We start from the raw sequence: 14,214 nt of genomic DNA on the forward strand, positions 1-14,214 counted from the left end.
TTCCACCCATTGACCAAGCTTGTTACTGCGCGTGTAACAAGGTGTGGGAGGGGCTAATGTGTAAATGTCTCCAGTTAACACACTGACCTACTTTGTTTTCCAAAGTGTAAACATTGTCTCGATCAAATTCACCTCCAGCCATCTCCGATCAATCATTCAATGTGAAGCACATTTAGATTATGGTATATAATAACGTTATATATAAATATAAATATAGTTTAAACATTAACAAACCGTAAACACTATGTAAACACACAGTGATGGGGATGCTATATGTCCAATAACGTTACAGCAAAACTCTACAGCACGACCCATTCATTCATTCATACGTGTTTTTGGCTTTATTCGCTGTGAATTCAGACACATTGTATCATTGTGTGTTTGGCAACAACGGAGAAAAGTTACATCAGCTGGCTGGAGTCCAATCTGATGATGTCGGGGACACGTGCGGAACCGACTGCTAGCTCGAGACAGGAAATAGTTACCGGTTATAACTTTATCAAGATGCTAGGCGATAGTTTTGTTATTTCCGGTTAAAAACACACAAAGAAAACAGTAACTTAGTAGCGTAATGTTTGGTCACACGCAACACGCTTACCTCAAAGAACTGTCGCATTCAAACCCATCACCCTTTCGGGACTGTTTCCCAAAATTGACGGCTAGTTTTGGGTTGGTACCGCCGCTGCTTGTAGCGCTGGCTGCCCGGAGAATCAACCGGCTGTTGGCAGGACCCACCGGTGGGCATCTCCGCGACAAGCCGCTGACCCTGCTTCCTGGACGGGCTGGATGTATCCGAAGGCTGCCGCAAGCACTACGAATCATAGACAACTTCATGGCCGTTTCTTTTTAAACTGTGGCGTTTAACTTTTTCTTTGTTGGTCTTGAAGTTGGTTAGCAAAGGATTCAACCTCCGTGGGGAACACAAATACAGTTGGAGTGGCAACAGGGTCCTGATGGAGGTACGCTGTCTTCAGGGGCAGTCGGAAATTTGAACACTCAAGAGGTTACCATCCATGAACAACCCTTTCAATGTGACGCTGCATGTTTACAAGCTGACTGTGGGGCGCGGAAATGTGGATGCCACGTTCTCCGCGTGTAGCCCAGTTGTTCAGCAACATTTTGATCTTGTAATGATTAAATTATAAATTAGCCTATATAATGTAATGCGTATTTGTCTTTCCTGTCCAAATGTCACTTCTAAAGTTCGGCTGTTGTTAAAACCACGAAAGAAGTAAAACATTTTGCCACATGTCCTGTGTTTTGTTATCCACCAGGGGATCAGGAAAAGTTTATTAGAATTTCAGAGGTAGCCTACACATGAAAGCAGCGGCCTCAGAAAAAGGGACGTTCACGTGCTATATTTACACAGAGGCGAGGTCAGTTTAGGCCACATGGGTTCAAAAACTATGTCCTGTGAATCTAATTAGGACTACGTGAAAAAGTTGATGATATAGGCCCATAGAGTGACATTTCTGCATATGACAATCTGTGCATGAAGAATAACACCAAAGTAAATTATATCTCAGCTCATCTAGGACCACCACAGAACCTGTATGGAAGAAATGTTTGGAAACACTGCTGTTTAAAGACGGTATTAAAGTCTTGTCATTGTAAAAGAAAGAGGATGAGTGTGGCTTGACAGGGTGTAGGCCTACCTTTGTCAGTTTAAGTTTGTGTTTGTGAGTGTGTGTGTGTGTGTGTGTGTGTGAGGAACAAAGTAAGAAGCCATTCAACCCAATCATTAGGTCATTAAAAGGAAGTGAATGTCATGCACTTAACTGCCTATTGACTGGTATACCAACCTTAAAGACTACATGTGAATACAGCGGTACAACGAGTTTCCAAATGATAAACGACAGAAAAAAGGCACATTAAATGTAGAAACATTAAGCACAGGCTCTACACTGCAGGCACTCAATTGCTCTTTAGCATATTAACACGTGACTTGACATATACAGTTCAATGGACGCACACAGTCAAAAACAAAGGCTGCAAATCAGTCACATTGGAATCAATAGAATGCAATTGACCAGGCAGCCTCTGATTCACTGATGGTGAGTAAACCATGGTGAGTAAAGTTTTGACTTTGTTCGGGGTTTACACAAAGGGTATACATTATGTGTGTCCATACACCAAAGGAAGTAAAACAAACAAGACATTCCCAATAAGAATTAAATGATCGCTACATTAATATGAAAAGAGAACAAAAGGCATTCCCCACTGTATTATTATAATGATTCTGCTCGGGTTATAGGGATGATACACAACTTCCTGCTTTAATCCAAGTCGCCGAACCATAATTTGAAACGGTGCCACCCTGTCTGGCCCCTGATCCTAAACCACTATATTTAAATGATGGCATACACTATTTTAGGCTAATATCTAAGCAAACGTCAGTTATTTTCAAATGTGCCTCAGTGGAACAATATTAAACATAGTGTGACATATTTGGCCAACAGTAGAGTGCGGTAGGTCTGTCTGTGGCTAGCTCACGCTCTCTCACATGCACGCGCGCGCGCACACACGCACTATTAAGAGCAAATGGGAGTAATTTGGGTGTGGCTGGGAAAACCTTAACCTCAAGCCACCTCAACACGCGGGCTGCGTTATTTGACGCATTGGTGAGAATGTGTTGGTATCAGTCAGCCGCTCAGTCAGCGGCTGTTGTTCAAGGGACAACGTTGCTGATGGACAAGTGTCGCGTTTGAGACTCATGTCAAAACCACTTGTCCTGGGCCTCCCTTAACATTTTATTAAAAATATCGCTTTATTAGAGTAAAGAGGCCTGCGAGTTCAAATTGGCACTCACTTGGTTTATACACACCAGCTGCTCACACACACCTCGTCCTGTCGACGCTCCTGAGAAGCAGCGTCACTCCTAAGGACAAACCGACCGGGTTTCATTCCTGAAGTCACGGCAGCACAGTCGCATGGCGTGGCGCAATCCACCACCCTAACAAAACCACAGCTGAATACCAGTTTGGGCTCCAAAGATAGCTGCAATTACGCATAGGGCCCTTTGTTCCTGCTCACAGTCTGGAGCAGTCAACTGTAGCATGGTGCTGTGGCTCTACAGTCACCCTACATTAAAGGACAACGTTTGATATCTGTGGACATCAGAGCACAACAGGTAAGGAGCTTTCCTTATCTTCTCAAAATACATGAAGCCCCACAACATGCCTGGATTCATTCTGATATTTTAACCCTGAGACTGAGCAGTTTGATATCATCTGAATAATTAATATAAAAGTAATGTTTTTCAGGAGTATTGAGTACTGTAACAATAATGACTTCCAACCTGATGACCAGCAGCACTTGATTCAATGTTTCTTAATGTTGAAATCTTAATGTTTTATACATTAGATTTCAACTTGTTTCAAACCTATTTTGTTCAGACATAAATACTATTATTTAAATAAATGCTACTATACTATACTATTTCCAGCTGAAATAGGAAACGACTACAACAATATCAGGTAGGAGTTCCTGAAGTTTGGGAAGTTTTGGTCAGTAGCCTTTTGAAAAGCCTTCTAATGATGTCACCAGCCTCATAATTTCACATATGTTGTGACACATTTTGTGACACATATGTCACAAAATGTTTATTTTATAGTATTACTCAAACTGGAGATCCAAGATTTTCCTGTATCTGCTGACTCTTGTGCTCCAGTTCAATTAAAAAGTCAAAATGCCTGTCTAGATAAAGACGTCAGACAGATCACAAGGTAAAAGAACTAGTCTGGTGAGGAGCAACACGTTTGATTATTCTCTGGAGAACCTGTTAGGCCAGTGCTGGGTGGAGGACATCTAAGGAAAGAAACGTTTAAACGGTTAGCCGGCTTAAATGAGGCACTGGGTGTGTTTGAAACTTGCAAATGTTTTCTGTTTGGATCTTGAATGTCATTTGTGTCCCTTTTTGCTTTATCGAGCCATATACGATGAAAAAAAGGTTCAATTCATGAGCTGTGAATCTAAAAATGTGTTGTTTGCTCTTTCAGGTCAGCCATCTTTTAATGAGTCCCCTTTACCAATGTGTGTTAGAAGAGGACAGATAACCGGACAGAGAACATCTTCTTGACATCTGTAGCCTTCGCTTATTCTCCAGCCCAACCATGAGGGACAGACTGAGCAACCTGCAGGAAATGTCCAACGACCATGTGGAGCAGATGGAGTATGAGGACTCCACTGTCTCCGACACCTTAAGCAACGTGGACCTGGAGGAGGAGCTGTCCCATGAGGCAGTGGTGTTCGACAGCAGCCCTGCTCTGGAGGGGATCTTTTCCCAGTCGCAGGATATCCACAGAGAGATCCAGCTCATCCGCCTGGAGATTAAAAGGCTTCGTGAGCAGAACTCTCGCATGGTCAAGGCCGTCACCACCATGAGCATTATCAAAAGGGACGCCAACGCTATTGGTGCTGATATCAAGGCTCGGGCTGAGGGTGTGCTGGCACACCTGCGGGATATGGACGGCACAGCCCGCAAGCTAGAAGAAGAATATGGCTCAAATTCTGCCATCACGCGCATTGCCAGAACCCAGTATGCTTGCCTCAGCAACAGTTTCCGCGATGCCATGTTTGAGTATAATGAGACCGAGATGAGTCATCGGGAGAACTGTAAAGCCCAGATCCAGAGGCAAATGGAGGTAGTGGGACGTGAGGTGACGGGAGAGGAGGTGGAGGAGATGATCGAGAAAGGCCAGTGGAACATCTTTAATGACAACGTTATGGCTGAAGGTAAAACCGCCCGCTCAGCTCTGTCCCTGGTTGAGAAACGTCACCAAGAGTTAGTGGACCTGGAGACCCGCATCAATGGCATCCATGAGATCTTCCTGGACGTCGCCCTGCTGGTGGAGGAGCAGGGCCCCATGCTGACCACCATCCAAACCAACGTTCAGAAAACCGACGAGAGCATAAAGGAGGCCCTCGTGAAAATCGGCAGGGCCAAACGTCATAACAAGAACAACCCCCTTAAAAAGATGTTTTGCAGCTGTTTCCCATGCGTCGACTGATGACTGTACAGCACAGAGATGGTAGAGGGACAGAAAAATATGCAATGTGCTGTCAAAGATCAGGGGGAAATCTAAAGGACAATAAGCATTTTCTGTATCATTTGAATAACTTCTTATCGTCACAAAATCTTTGTCAACATGGCCTGTAGAGGTATTGCGTAATATCTTTCCGGGAAGTGAAATAAAGGTTTTCATAGAACGGTTCAAACTATGTGTCTAGATTGAGAGACACGGGTAAAGTATTTTAAAATTGTATAAAAGTGATCCGTAGATGACCGGTGTCGCAAATCAGAATTCATCCCCCATGATGAGTCATGCGAATGCTATCTGAAAATATTTTTTAAGTTTTTGTAGCCTGTTGATTTCCCACATTTTTATAGAATCGCAGATGAATTCATAGAGAAGATGCAGGTTTGAGCTGGGCGAGCTGTGGTTTCAGATGCAGTAAACTAAATCTTTTTATATACAAGTTCATTCAGACAGTTGTTACCTAAGATGATTTTCTAGTGTCTGATGATGTCATTCATGTCAAATAATTTGTCACTACATGTACAAATGGATGTCCTAGAGATACGGCTCAAAGAAATTCTACAGTTTTGTGGTTCTTGATTAGATACATATTTTCCGCAATACTATACAAACATTTAAACTACAAAATTGGTTTGGTTGAAAGTAACCGGCCATTCACATTCTTAAAATCCCCCATTTCCTAATGTTTACTGTCTCATATGAGGACACGAGAAGCGGATGTGATGTACCCTAATCTGTTACTTTTTTTTTTACATTTTATGACTATATTACCTTTCTTTTATGGTGTCATGTATATTACATAAACGGTTATATTAAAATCAATGTGAGTGTGGCTTTATTCTTGTTAAACATGAAATTAACCGATAAACATGAAGACCTGTTGAAATTCAAGTTTTCAATCACAAGGGGCAGTGCTAAAAATGTTGCGTGGCAACAGCTCAATCACACGTGTGACATTTAATACCTGTAATCCCTGGCATGTTTCAGGTTCTACATCTAGACCTGGACCGTATGAACGATCCAGGGTCCTCCCACCTCAGCGTCACCTCAGACACACACGTCTCCTTACACAGGTGTCATCACTTACCAAACATAGAGCAGCTCGTGTTGCATTCGTCCAGTGTAGTGCTGTCAAATAGTTAAAGGGAAAGTTCACCCTAAAATCAAAAATACATGTTTTTCCTAGTACAAGTAGTGCTTTATATCAATCTATGTTGTTCTGGCGTGCGTTGTTTTGTTTTGGAGATACTGTCAGAGATGTCTTCCTACTATCCAATATAATGGGACTACATGGCACTCAGCTTGTGGTGCTCAAAACACCAAAAAGAAAAACGTGGAAAACTTAACAGTAATGTCTCTTTTGAGAAATCATGACCCGGTTACTGATTATAATCCACACACCTTGTGAGCAGTTTCATTTAAGGAGCTTTTTTTTAAAACCATGATCGACCTTTAAGTCTAATTCCTCAGATTTCTTCAGTAACTTCCTTGTGAACATTTGTCACTGATGCATCATTTGACAGGAATATTTTCTTACTTAATCGACGCTGAAGTGACGAGAAAAAGAACCATAAACAATGCGTCTTCCTTCAAGGAAGTATGGTGTGTGTTGCAGTGGGAAGGCCCTCGTCTGTCACCTGGGAAGGGGCGGCAGTCACACACACACTGAACACGAAGGAGACAGACAACTTCCTTCATCAGAATAAAAAAGATGTGTTTTTTTCAAGCACCTTGGACCAAATAAATCGGCCTGAAACACTTTGAAGAGATTTACTTGCTTTCTGATTTTGTGGGAGCCGGTCACAAGAGGTAAGGCACTTTAAAAGTTAATTTGATTTAATTCATTTTCTTAGGTAATGTGTGGAGCAGAGGCACCTGGAGACAAGTGGATAATTGGATCTAATCAGCGCCGAAAGAAAGGGCTGATTCAATGACTATCAAGAAGATGAATTGTTTTATCATACATTGTGACCGCTTTTGAAATATTGCTTTTGTACTAATGTGGTATGAGGAAATGGCTTTTCTGTGTTCCGACTTGGACTGTATGAAATAATCAATCTCAGAGATTTATGAAAGTACCAGAATTTTGTGCAGCGTTTGACTAAATTATTGTACTGAAGAAATACTTAAACATACATATATAGCGTCACAGTATCATTGGCCGTAACCCCACTTTTAAAGGAAATGTCAGTTTTTCAATAAGATAACGTCTTCCTTGTTCCTGGTTTGAAAAACAAATTCTTTGAGCTTTGACTGTCATTGTTGTTAACCACAGAAAGAAAACCTCCATCAGATAAACTTGTTGCTGTAGTTGTATAACTCTGACATGTTGGCTTTGGATGGGTGGTGTAGTTTCCCTGTATGAACCATGACTCTGTACATGCTGTCATCAAGGTACTCAATGTGATGTCATTTTATTTTTTTAAAGGAGAACACTCTATGCCATCAATTTGAGGAGGATTTTACCATAATGAGGGTGCTTACAGCCCAAAATGTAGAACGCATGCGATACTAATTTTGCATTATGAATTTGATCAATAACCAACATCTTGTTTTGCTCTGGTCTCTCAGGCAAAAATGCGGGACATGCTGGAGAGGCTGCAGACCATTAGTGAGGAGCAGGAGGACGACGAGCCAGAGTTCTATTGCCCCGAGTATGATGTAGACAAGGGGACTCTGTCTCAACAGGCGGTGATGTTTGAGAACACCTCTACCATTGACAACATCCTGAGGGAGGCCTACTCCCTACGCAAGGAGATCTCCTTGCTCCACTTAGAGGTGGAGCGTCTGAAGACAAATAACGAACGCTTTGGCACCTCTGTGCGGCGTCTCACCCTACTCAAACGGGACTCCGACTCGATTGCCAGGGGGATCCTGCAATGTGGGGGGGCTCTATACATCCGCCTTCAGGCCCTGGGGAAGGAGAGCAGCCAGCTAGAGGAAAAAGAGGGTCCCAACTCTGCTGTTGGTCGCATTGCCCGGACTCAGTATGACACACTGTCCCGTTACTTCCAAGATGCCATGAGTGACTACAATGTGGCAGAGGAGATGCAGAGGAGCACATGCAGGCGGAGGATCCAGAGGCAGGCCTCCATAATAGGGACTGAAATCACAGATAACCAGCTGGACGTGATGGTGGACAAAGGTGGTGAGGGATGGGCAGAGCTGTCCCAGAGCCTGCAGACCCAAGGTGCCCGCTCGTCCCGCTGGGCGATCTGCGAGATCAAAGGCAGACACAAGGAGCTGGTGGCGCTGGAGGTCCGGCTGAAGGAGGTCCATGAACTGTTCCTGGACATGGCCGTGCTGGTGGAGGAGCAGGGGCCCATGGTTAATAACATTGAGGCGAATGTGTGTGGCACACAGGAATATACTGAGAAAATCAATGTTAACATCAAGAGGGCCCTGCAGTACAAGAGGAGGAATCCTTTTAAACAATGTTGTCCCTGTCTGCCCTGTTGGAGACACAAGCAACTCATTTAGGGCTTATTTTAAATGTATGCAATTTTATGGATGATTGAAAAATTAAATAAATATTTACCTGTGTAAAAAGTTATTATAAGCTGAAAAGAGATGTTAGACAATGTGTTCAATTCATGATAAACTGAGACTTTACAAGCACCCTCACGAGGACAAAATGCAAGAGAAACAGTTTTGCTGTTAAAGAGCAGCACACTGTATTTCCCAAATCGTGGTGTGAGGCTTAAAATTGTTCAAGGTTTGGAGTTACCAGCGGTCTAAAATGTAATCTACACTTAAATAACTTCTTATTTGTGTCAGAGTATTATTTGTTAACAAGTACATATTGTGTTAATGTGTTGAACTTGACTTTTTGGCCCTCTAATGTGGCTCATCTGAAAGACACAAATAAAAACTGAGAACTTTAAGAACTGTAGAGTTTCAAGTACATTTGTTATTGAGGGAAAACTGAATTATATAAAAGTGTTATTCAGACTTTACATTTTTGATGCTACCTATACTTCCCCTTTGTTTACAGGTGTACCGATTGACTAGAAACCATCATAACTTCCACACTCAGCTGCCTTCTACTGGAATTTTGTTTTGCTAAAGTCCATAATGAATATCACTGATTACATTTTAGGCTTCACGTGTAAATCATCGCCAATAGCCTACTAGTTCACATACATTCTTGCTTCACTGGTTGTGCAAAGTAAAACATGGTAGAACTGAATGTGACCACTATTATAAGTTGGCGTGGCTTCATCAGCCTCCTTCATGGAGAGGTAACGGTAGCTGTGCGCTCTAACATAAATCACAATGTTGGCCATGTTTGACCATTACATCAAAAATGATATTCATGATATTAGAAACGACAAACAATATGGAACTTAACGAGCTAACGTTATAGGGACATTTCATGAACCAAACATCCTAAAGCTAGCCCAACTAGCTGAGGTTAACTAGCGTTGGTGACATCTCTTCAAAATTGCAGAGACAAGACGACAAAACTTCACGCCTCTCTAAAATAAGCTGTGTGGCGTTTTAGTGCACATCCTGGTTGTTGCCTAAATTATGCTAGGCTCCCTAGCTGCTCTTGAATGCTTGTAGCTTGCTAGTTGTCAACGAGCGTGACATTAGCAAGTTCGCTCCAGTTTTCCACCTTACAAGTTAGCTGCTAGCTGCGCTAGCAACCTAGCTCTAACCAGGACGAGACATTGTCGATGTTGGATTGTTGTAACAACCCAGTGAGCACTAACCCTGATTTCAACGTTGATATTTGGTTTAAATCGCGGTGAAATCGGGTCTGAACGTCTTAGACCTATTTTCACCCTCATTTCAACCGGCTAAATTACGGTTACAATATCAACGTGTCACAAAACACCAATTTCTTTTAAAATATTGATGGTGTGTTCAGTTGTAGGTTGAAAGAGACGCGATTTTGGTTACTTTAAACTTATTTCTCCAAAATGATATTATGCTGGCCGTTGATATGTGGTCTATACGAAGACGCGATTTCAACGCATTTAATGTTTCATATAAAACGTCATAAATATGGAACTATAGACTCTGTGCTGTCAACAAGAAGCTCCCAGGACATCATCATCTGGTCCGTTAAATACATTACTTTTAAATCAGACAGTTTGCTTACAGCTGTAACGCGCATGCGCAAGTCCTCTACGCCACAGTCTGGAGCTTCGACTGCACCGCCAGAGACGAACAGCAGCAGACACGTTGCGGCTCCAGAGCATCGAGAAACGGGCTACTAAACCCAAGGCTTAACGCTCCACATACTTTGTAAGTACATTGACTATTTTAAACCTTAAATTATAACCATTTCTTTCACTTTATGCTGCCCACACGATACTGGATGGGCTGCTCGTTCTGGCATGCTAGCTTGTGCTAGCTTGTAACGTTAGCATGCCAACTTAGCACGTGCTGCTGCGACGATACAAATTAAACGTAAAAAGTAAACTTAAATAGTCTCCCAGACTTTAATGTACAGTATGTGTATGTTTGGTGTTACTAATGCATTTGGCTTCGTGGACTGTCGTTACCTATAAAGTACTTTTAAAGCCCATTTCGCATCGGAAATACACTACAGAACGCGAGAGGGGCTAATTACAGATTGGATGGGGGAGGAAGTAAACAAGGCCTGTTTTGCAACCAATATGGCCAAAACATTGTATGTTGCTGCATGCTAAACAGCAAAAAATGTACAGTATAATACAGTGTAATGCACAATGTTGAGAATGTTACTCTATAAATGTAATAGCTAGTAATATTTATCTTGTTAATAGTGTAATAAGTAAGCTGTATTTACTTTATTAATGACACGTTACTTATTACATGTGAGTACATTTTCATTATTTTTTGTACAACTTTTTTTAACTGGACAATAATGCTGAAAAGTTTTATTCACCATAAACAGGCAGTGTAAACCTCACAACACTGATCAACATTTAATACTATCCAACTTGTATTAAAGTTCTTCAATATAACTTGATTTAAAATTATAAAGGGCTACTATAATGATTGATCTTTTCTACATATATTCTAGCCTAAGCCTTTTAGCAAAAGTCAATTTGGGTGTAACCCCTTTGTAATCACCAACACTTTGATAAGAAACTGTTAGTTAATTGCATGTATTTTTCTCGGTAACTGTAACTGATTCCAATTATATTTATTTGGTAATATAATAATGTAATTCTACCTAACAATGTACTAATTGTAACAATATTTTTATTTACAGGCATCTTCCCTGTCAAACACCCACATGGACAACATGGACAACGTAAGTTGTCTACATGAAATGTACTTGAATTTGTCAATTCTCCGCACAAGCTGAATCTAACACAACTACATTTTACATTACAGTAATTAAACGTCTGCTCAAACAATAATGGATTACAATTATTTGAAAGAATGGAGGGTACGAAAAGCCAAAATTGATGCTTTAGCTACTTCCAACACAACTGATGGTGGACAGGAGGGATCTTTTGCACACGTGGAATCCGACACATCTGTTAATGAGGGTTCCAACACGTCTCTACGAGAGGACTTGTCCATGTCTGCACTCGAGGGGTGTTCTACACACTCTGTCTTTTTCTGAAGTTAATAACATTTTTCATTGACATTCCACACTGTTCATGCTAATGTATCATGATTTTACTCTTGTTAGGTTCTGTACGCACTCACCTAGAGGCCAGCACCATCAGCCCAGAACTGTCAGACCATGGGCACAGAAGTCCGCAGACACAAACACAAAGAGGTGAGGCTTAACCACTAACAAAGTACTACATTCTGCCCTGTAATAAAGACCTGAAAGTATCTCCTAATTTCTTTGACTTTCAACTTCGTATGACTCAACAAAATACTTGACTGATATGTTCAACACAGTATCATAACATTCCTTTTCCATCTGTCCATCAATTTCGCCAGGCAACAAGAAAAGTCTGTTTCCGATGTCCACAGCAAGTAAGTAATAGCTTTTAGGCTGAGGGATTTGTCTATAATACCTACATCAATGACCATTTAATGTTTTTTTTTAAAGAATTCCAGAGGGTGGTGCTGGGAAAATTGGTGGACCTCATTGAGGAAGTGAAAAGAATTGGGAGAGGGGTAGAGAACGAAGGACTTGAGAGACAGGTGCCAACATTAAGAAACAACGAGGAGCTGGATGAGCTGGAGGGCAAGCTGCAAAATGCTGAGCAGCGGGCATTGTTGGTAAAAAAAGAAAAGATTTTTAAAGATAATTTCTTTTTAAGCTTTAAACATTTATGAAAAAACTGAAGTCGGTTTCTAAGAGCACAGAGCAATAGATTGTACGCCTTTATTTTTAAACAGGTTCATCTGCTGGCCAAAGTGGGGGGGAAGAATATCAAAGATGCCACAAATAAAATCATGGACAGGTATGAACGTCATACCAACACGGTAATATCTGACAACTAAAGAAGTGGAAATAAAATGTATATGGCATGGACATCATGGAGCCATTCTAAACAGGTGAGCATTACTGAACAGTTGAAACAGCTTAAGTGACACTATGCGTTTTCTTATTCACAGACTCTTCACAAACAGATTAATGGCCACTTTCAATATGAAAGGAGGTGGTCATAAGAAAAAGAGGGCCTTCAGGGAAACTGAAGTCTACGCCGTTGTTAAAGGTAATACATGTTCTAATATGCAAAATACATTTAATGAATGGTTGTACAGTCAAAGTCTCTCATTTCATGATCTACTATATTCAATAATGCTATTCTCCTAATTTTATAGAGGCTGTCATACGGTCCGACCAAAGTGCCACAGAGTCAGCAGTTGACAGAGCCATGGCAGACCATCTCAAACAGGCTCCTGGGAGGTCCGGTGGGGGTGGCTTTTGAAGCGGAAAAAAACGTTATGTTTACCCCACACTAGTTTTATTTCCATAGTTGTTCAGCTTTAATATGTTATTGTGCTTTTCTTGTTATTTTTATATGGTTCATTAATAGATCCAAATGTTAATATATTATGATTATTTAGCTTTATTTTTGTTATATTATTGTTCCATTTTATTGTGCTTTTATTTAATAAATGTAATTCATGTTATTTTTAGATTGTTCCATTTCATTTTGCTTAAAAATACTTCGTGTTATATTGTTCATGCATTGTTTGTTAATAAATCTAAATGCATCAAAAGCATTGTGTTGTCCTTTTAAGTGAAAAATGTTAATGTATTATGAATAAGTATGTAACTTTTAATGTGCTGTGGGTTGTCTAGTTGTCATCCTATACCCAGAAGTAGCCTACTGTATGCATTTTGGCATTTAAAACACGGTTAAAAGTGAACGTTTTTTAGACGACTATATATAGTCGTTGTTTAAACGTTTAGGTTTAGACCAGATTTCAACGGGATTTGCGATACTGGCTTTCAACTGATAAATGTGGATGTGGTTTCTTAGTAAGCATCTAAAATGAGGATATACTATTATTAGCACAATGTAGAGGACGAAAAATTGTAGTATTGCAAATCCCGTTGAAATCTGGTCTACGCGTGAACGTTCAATCACCGTCTATGAATAGTCGGCAAAAAAACTTTCACTTTTGAACCAATTCTGAACGTCTTTTCAACGGTGGGCGTAGACGTCTTTTGAACGTCTTTTCAACGGAAAAATGCTCACTGGGAATGGTTGCATTGCCAGCTCCGTAGCCATTTCAAAAAACAAAATACAACAGGACAACCTCGCAGGTAGCTAGTTGAAGTATATCTAACGAGTCCGTACGCGGTGTATACACCAGGATGGCCGAGTGGTTAAGGCGTTGGACTTAAGATCCAATGGACATATGTCCGCGTGGGTTCGAACCCCACTCCTGGTATATGTTTTTGGTGAAATCTCCTACAGCATATTGACATTCTCAATATACGGAGAGTGTCCGATACCGCACCCTTTGTGGCTTAATAAAACAGTACACGCCTAAATCAGTCAATGAGGCGGATGTAACGTTATGCTTGTATGGAATTCATGGCATGTCAAAAAACAGAGACAATTGCAGTTAAATGAAGGTAGACTAGTAAGAAAAACGTGAAAGTGCAGTTAAAGCGCCTTCGTTGATCACAGTAGATAATGAATAATTACAATATCACAACAGAGGAGCAGTCTTTTCATTAATGTTTTCACTTTTGTCCCGTTACCGCTATTTAAGGATAGTAACATCCTTACTATTTCATCTCTTAAGCTAT

General features: G+C 40.9%; 3 protein-coding genes across 6 annotated transcripts in view; 2 read left to right on the forward strand and 1 right to left on the reverse strand.

Annotated features, from left to right (window-relative positions):
* mthfd1l (methylenetetrahydrofolate dehydrogenase (NADP+ dependent) 1 like) overlaps positions 1 to 878 on the reverse strand; it is a 32,548-nt gene extending 31,670 nt beyond the window's left edge. For all 3 annotated transcript variants that reach the window (XM_079180784.1, XM_079180786.1, XM_079180785.1), the window contains exon 1: positions 599 to 878. In XM_079180784.1, coding sequence (XP_079036910.1) covers positions 599 to 834 — 236 coding nt within the window. In that variant the 5' untranslated portion in view covers positions 835 to 878. The remainder of the gene's footprint in view (positions 1 to 598) is intronic.
* A 1,944-nt stretch (positions 879 to 2,822) lies between these two features.
* Positions 2,823 to 8,519, forward strand: LOC306711686 (uncharacterized protein; the record flags this gene model as incomplete). The annotated part of the gene is made up of 3 exons (XM_079180702.1): positions 2,823 to 3,130; positions 3,999 to 5,000; positions 7,611 to 8,519. The coding sequence occupies exons 2-3, from the start codon at positions 4,113 to 4,115 to the stop codon at positions 8,517 to 8,519; spliced, it is 1,797 nt and encodes a 598-aa protein (XP_079036828.1). The 5' UTR covers positions 2,823 to 3,130; positions 3,999 to 4,112.
* A 1,604-nt stretch (positions 8,520 to 10,123) lies between these two features.
* Positions 10,124 to 12,929, forward strand: LOC306711072 (uncharacterized protein). Of its 2 annotated transcripts, XM_079179850.1 has the most exons (9): positions 10,124 to 10,292; positions 11,248 to 11,289; positions 11,373 to 11,427; positions 11,677 to 11,766; positions 11,937 to 11,972; positions 12,049 to 12,221; positions 12,342 to 12,406; positions 12,561 to 12,661; positions 12,771 to 12,929. In XM_079179850.1, exons 3-9 carry the CDS (start codon positions 11,421 to 11,423, stop codon positions 12,875 to 12,877), a joined length of 579 nt encoding a protein of 192 aa, XP_079035976.1. In that variant the 5' UTR covers positions 10,124 to 10,292; positions 11,248 to 11,289; positions 11,373 to 11,420; the 3' UTR covers positions 12,878 to 12,929. The 2 variants fall into 2 exon arrangements, with proteins under 2 accessions (XP_079035976.1, XP_079035975.1); XM_079179849.1 differs by having other exon boundaries at positions 11,373 to 11,766.
* Positions 12,930 to 14,214: the final 1,285 nt, after the last annotated feature.

Source organism: Pholis gunnellus (genome assembly GCF_910591455.1).
Source record: "Pholis gunnellus genome assembly, chromosome: 19".
In the NCBI taxonomy this organism is placed as follows: Eukaryota; Metazoa; Chordata; class Actinopteri; order Perciformes; family Pholidae; genus Pholis; species Pholis gunnellus.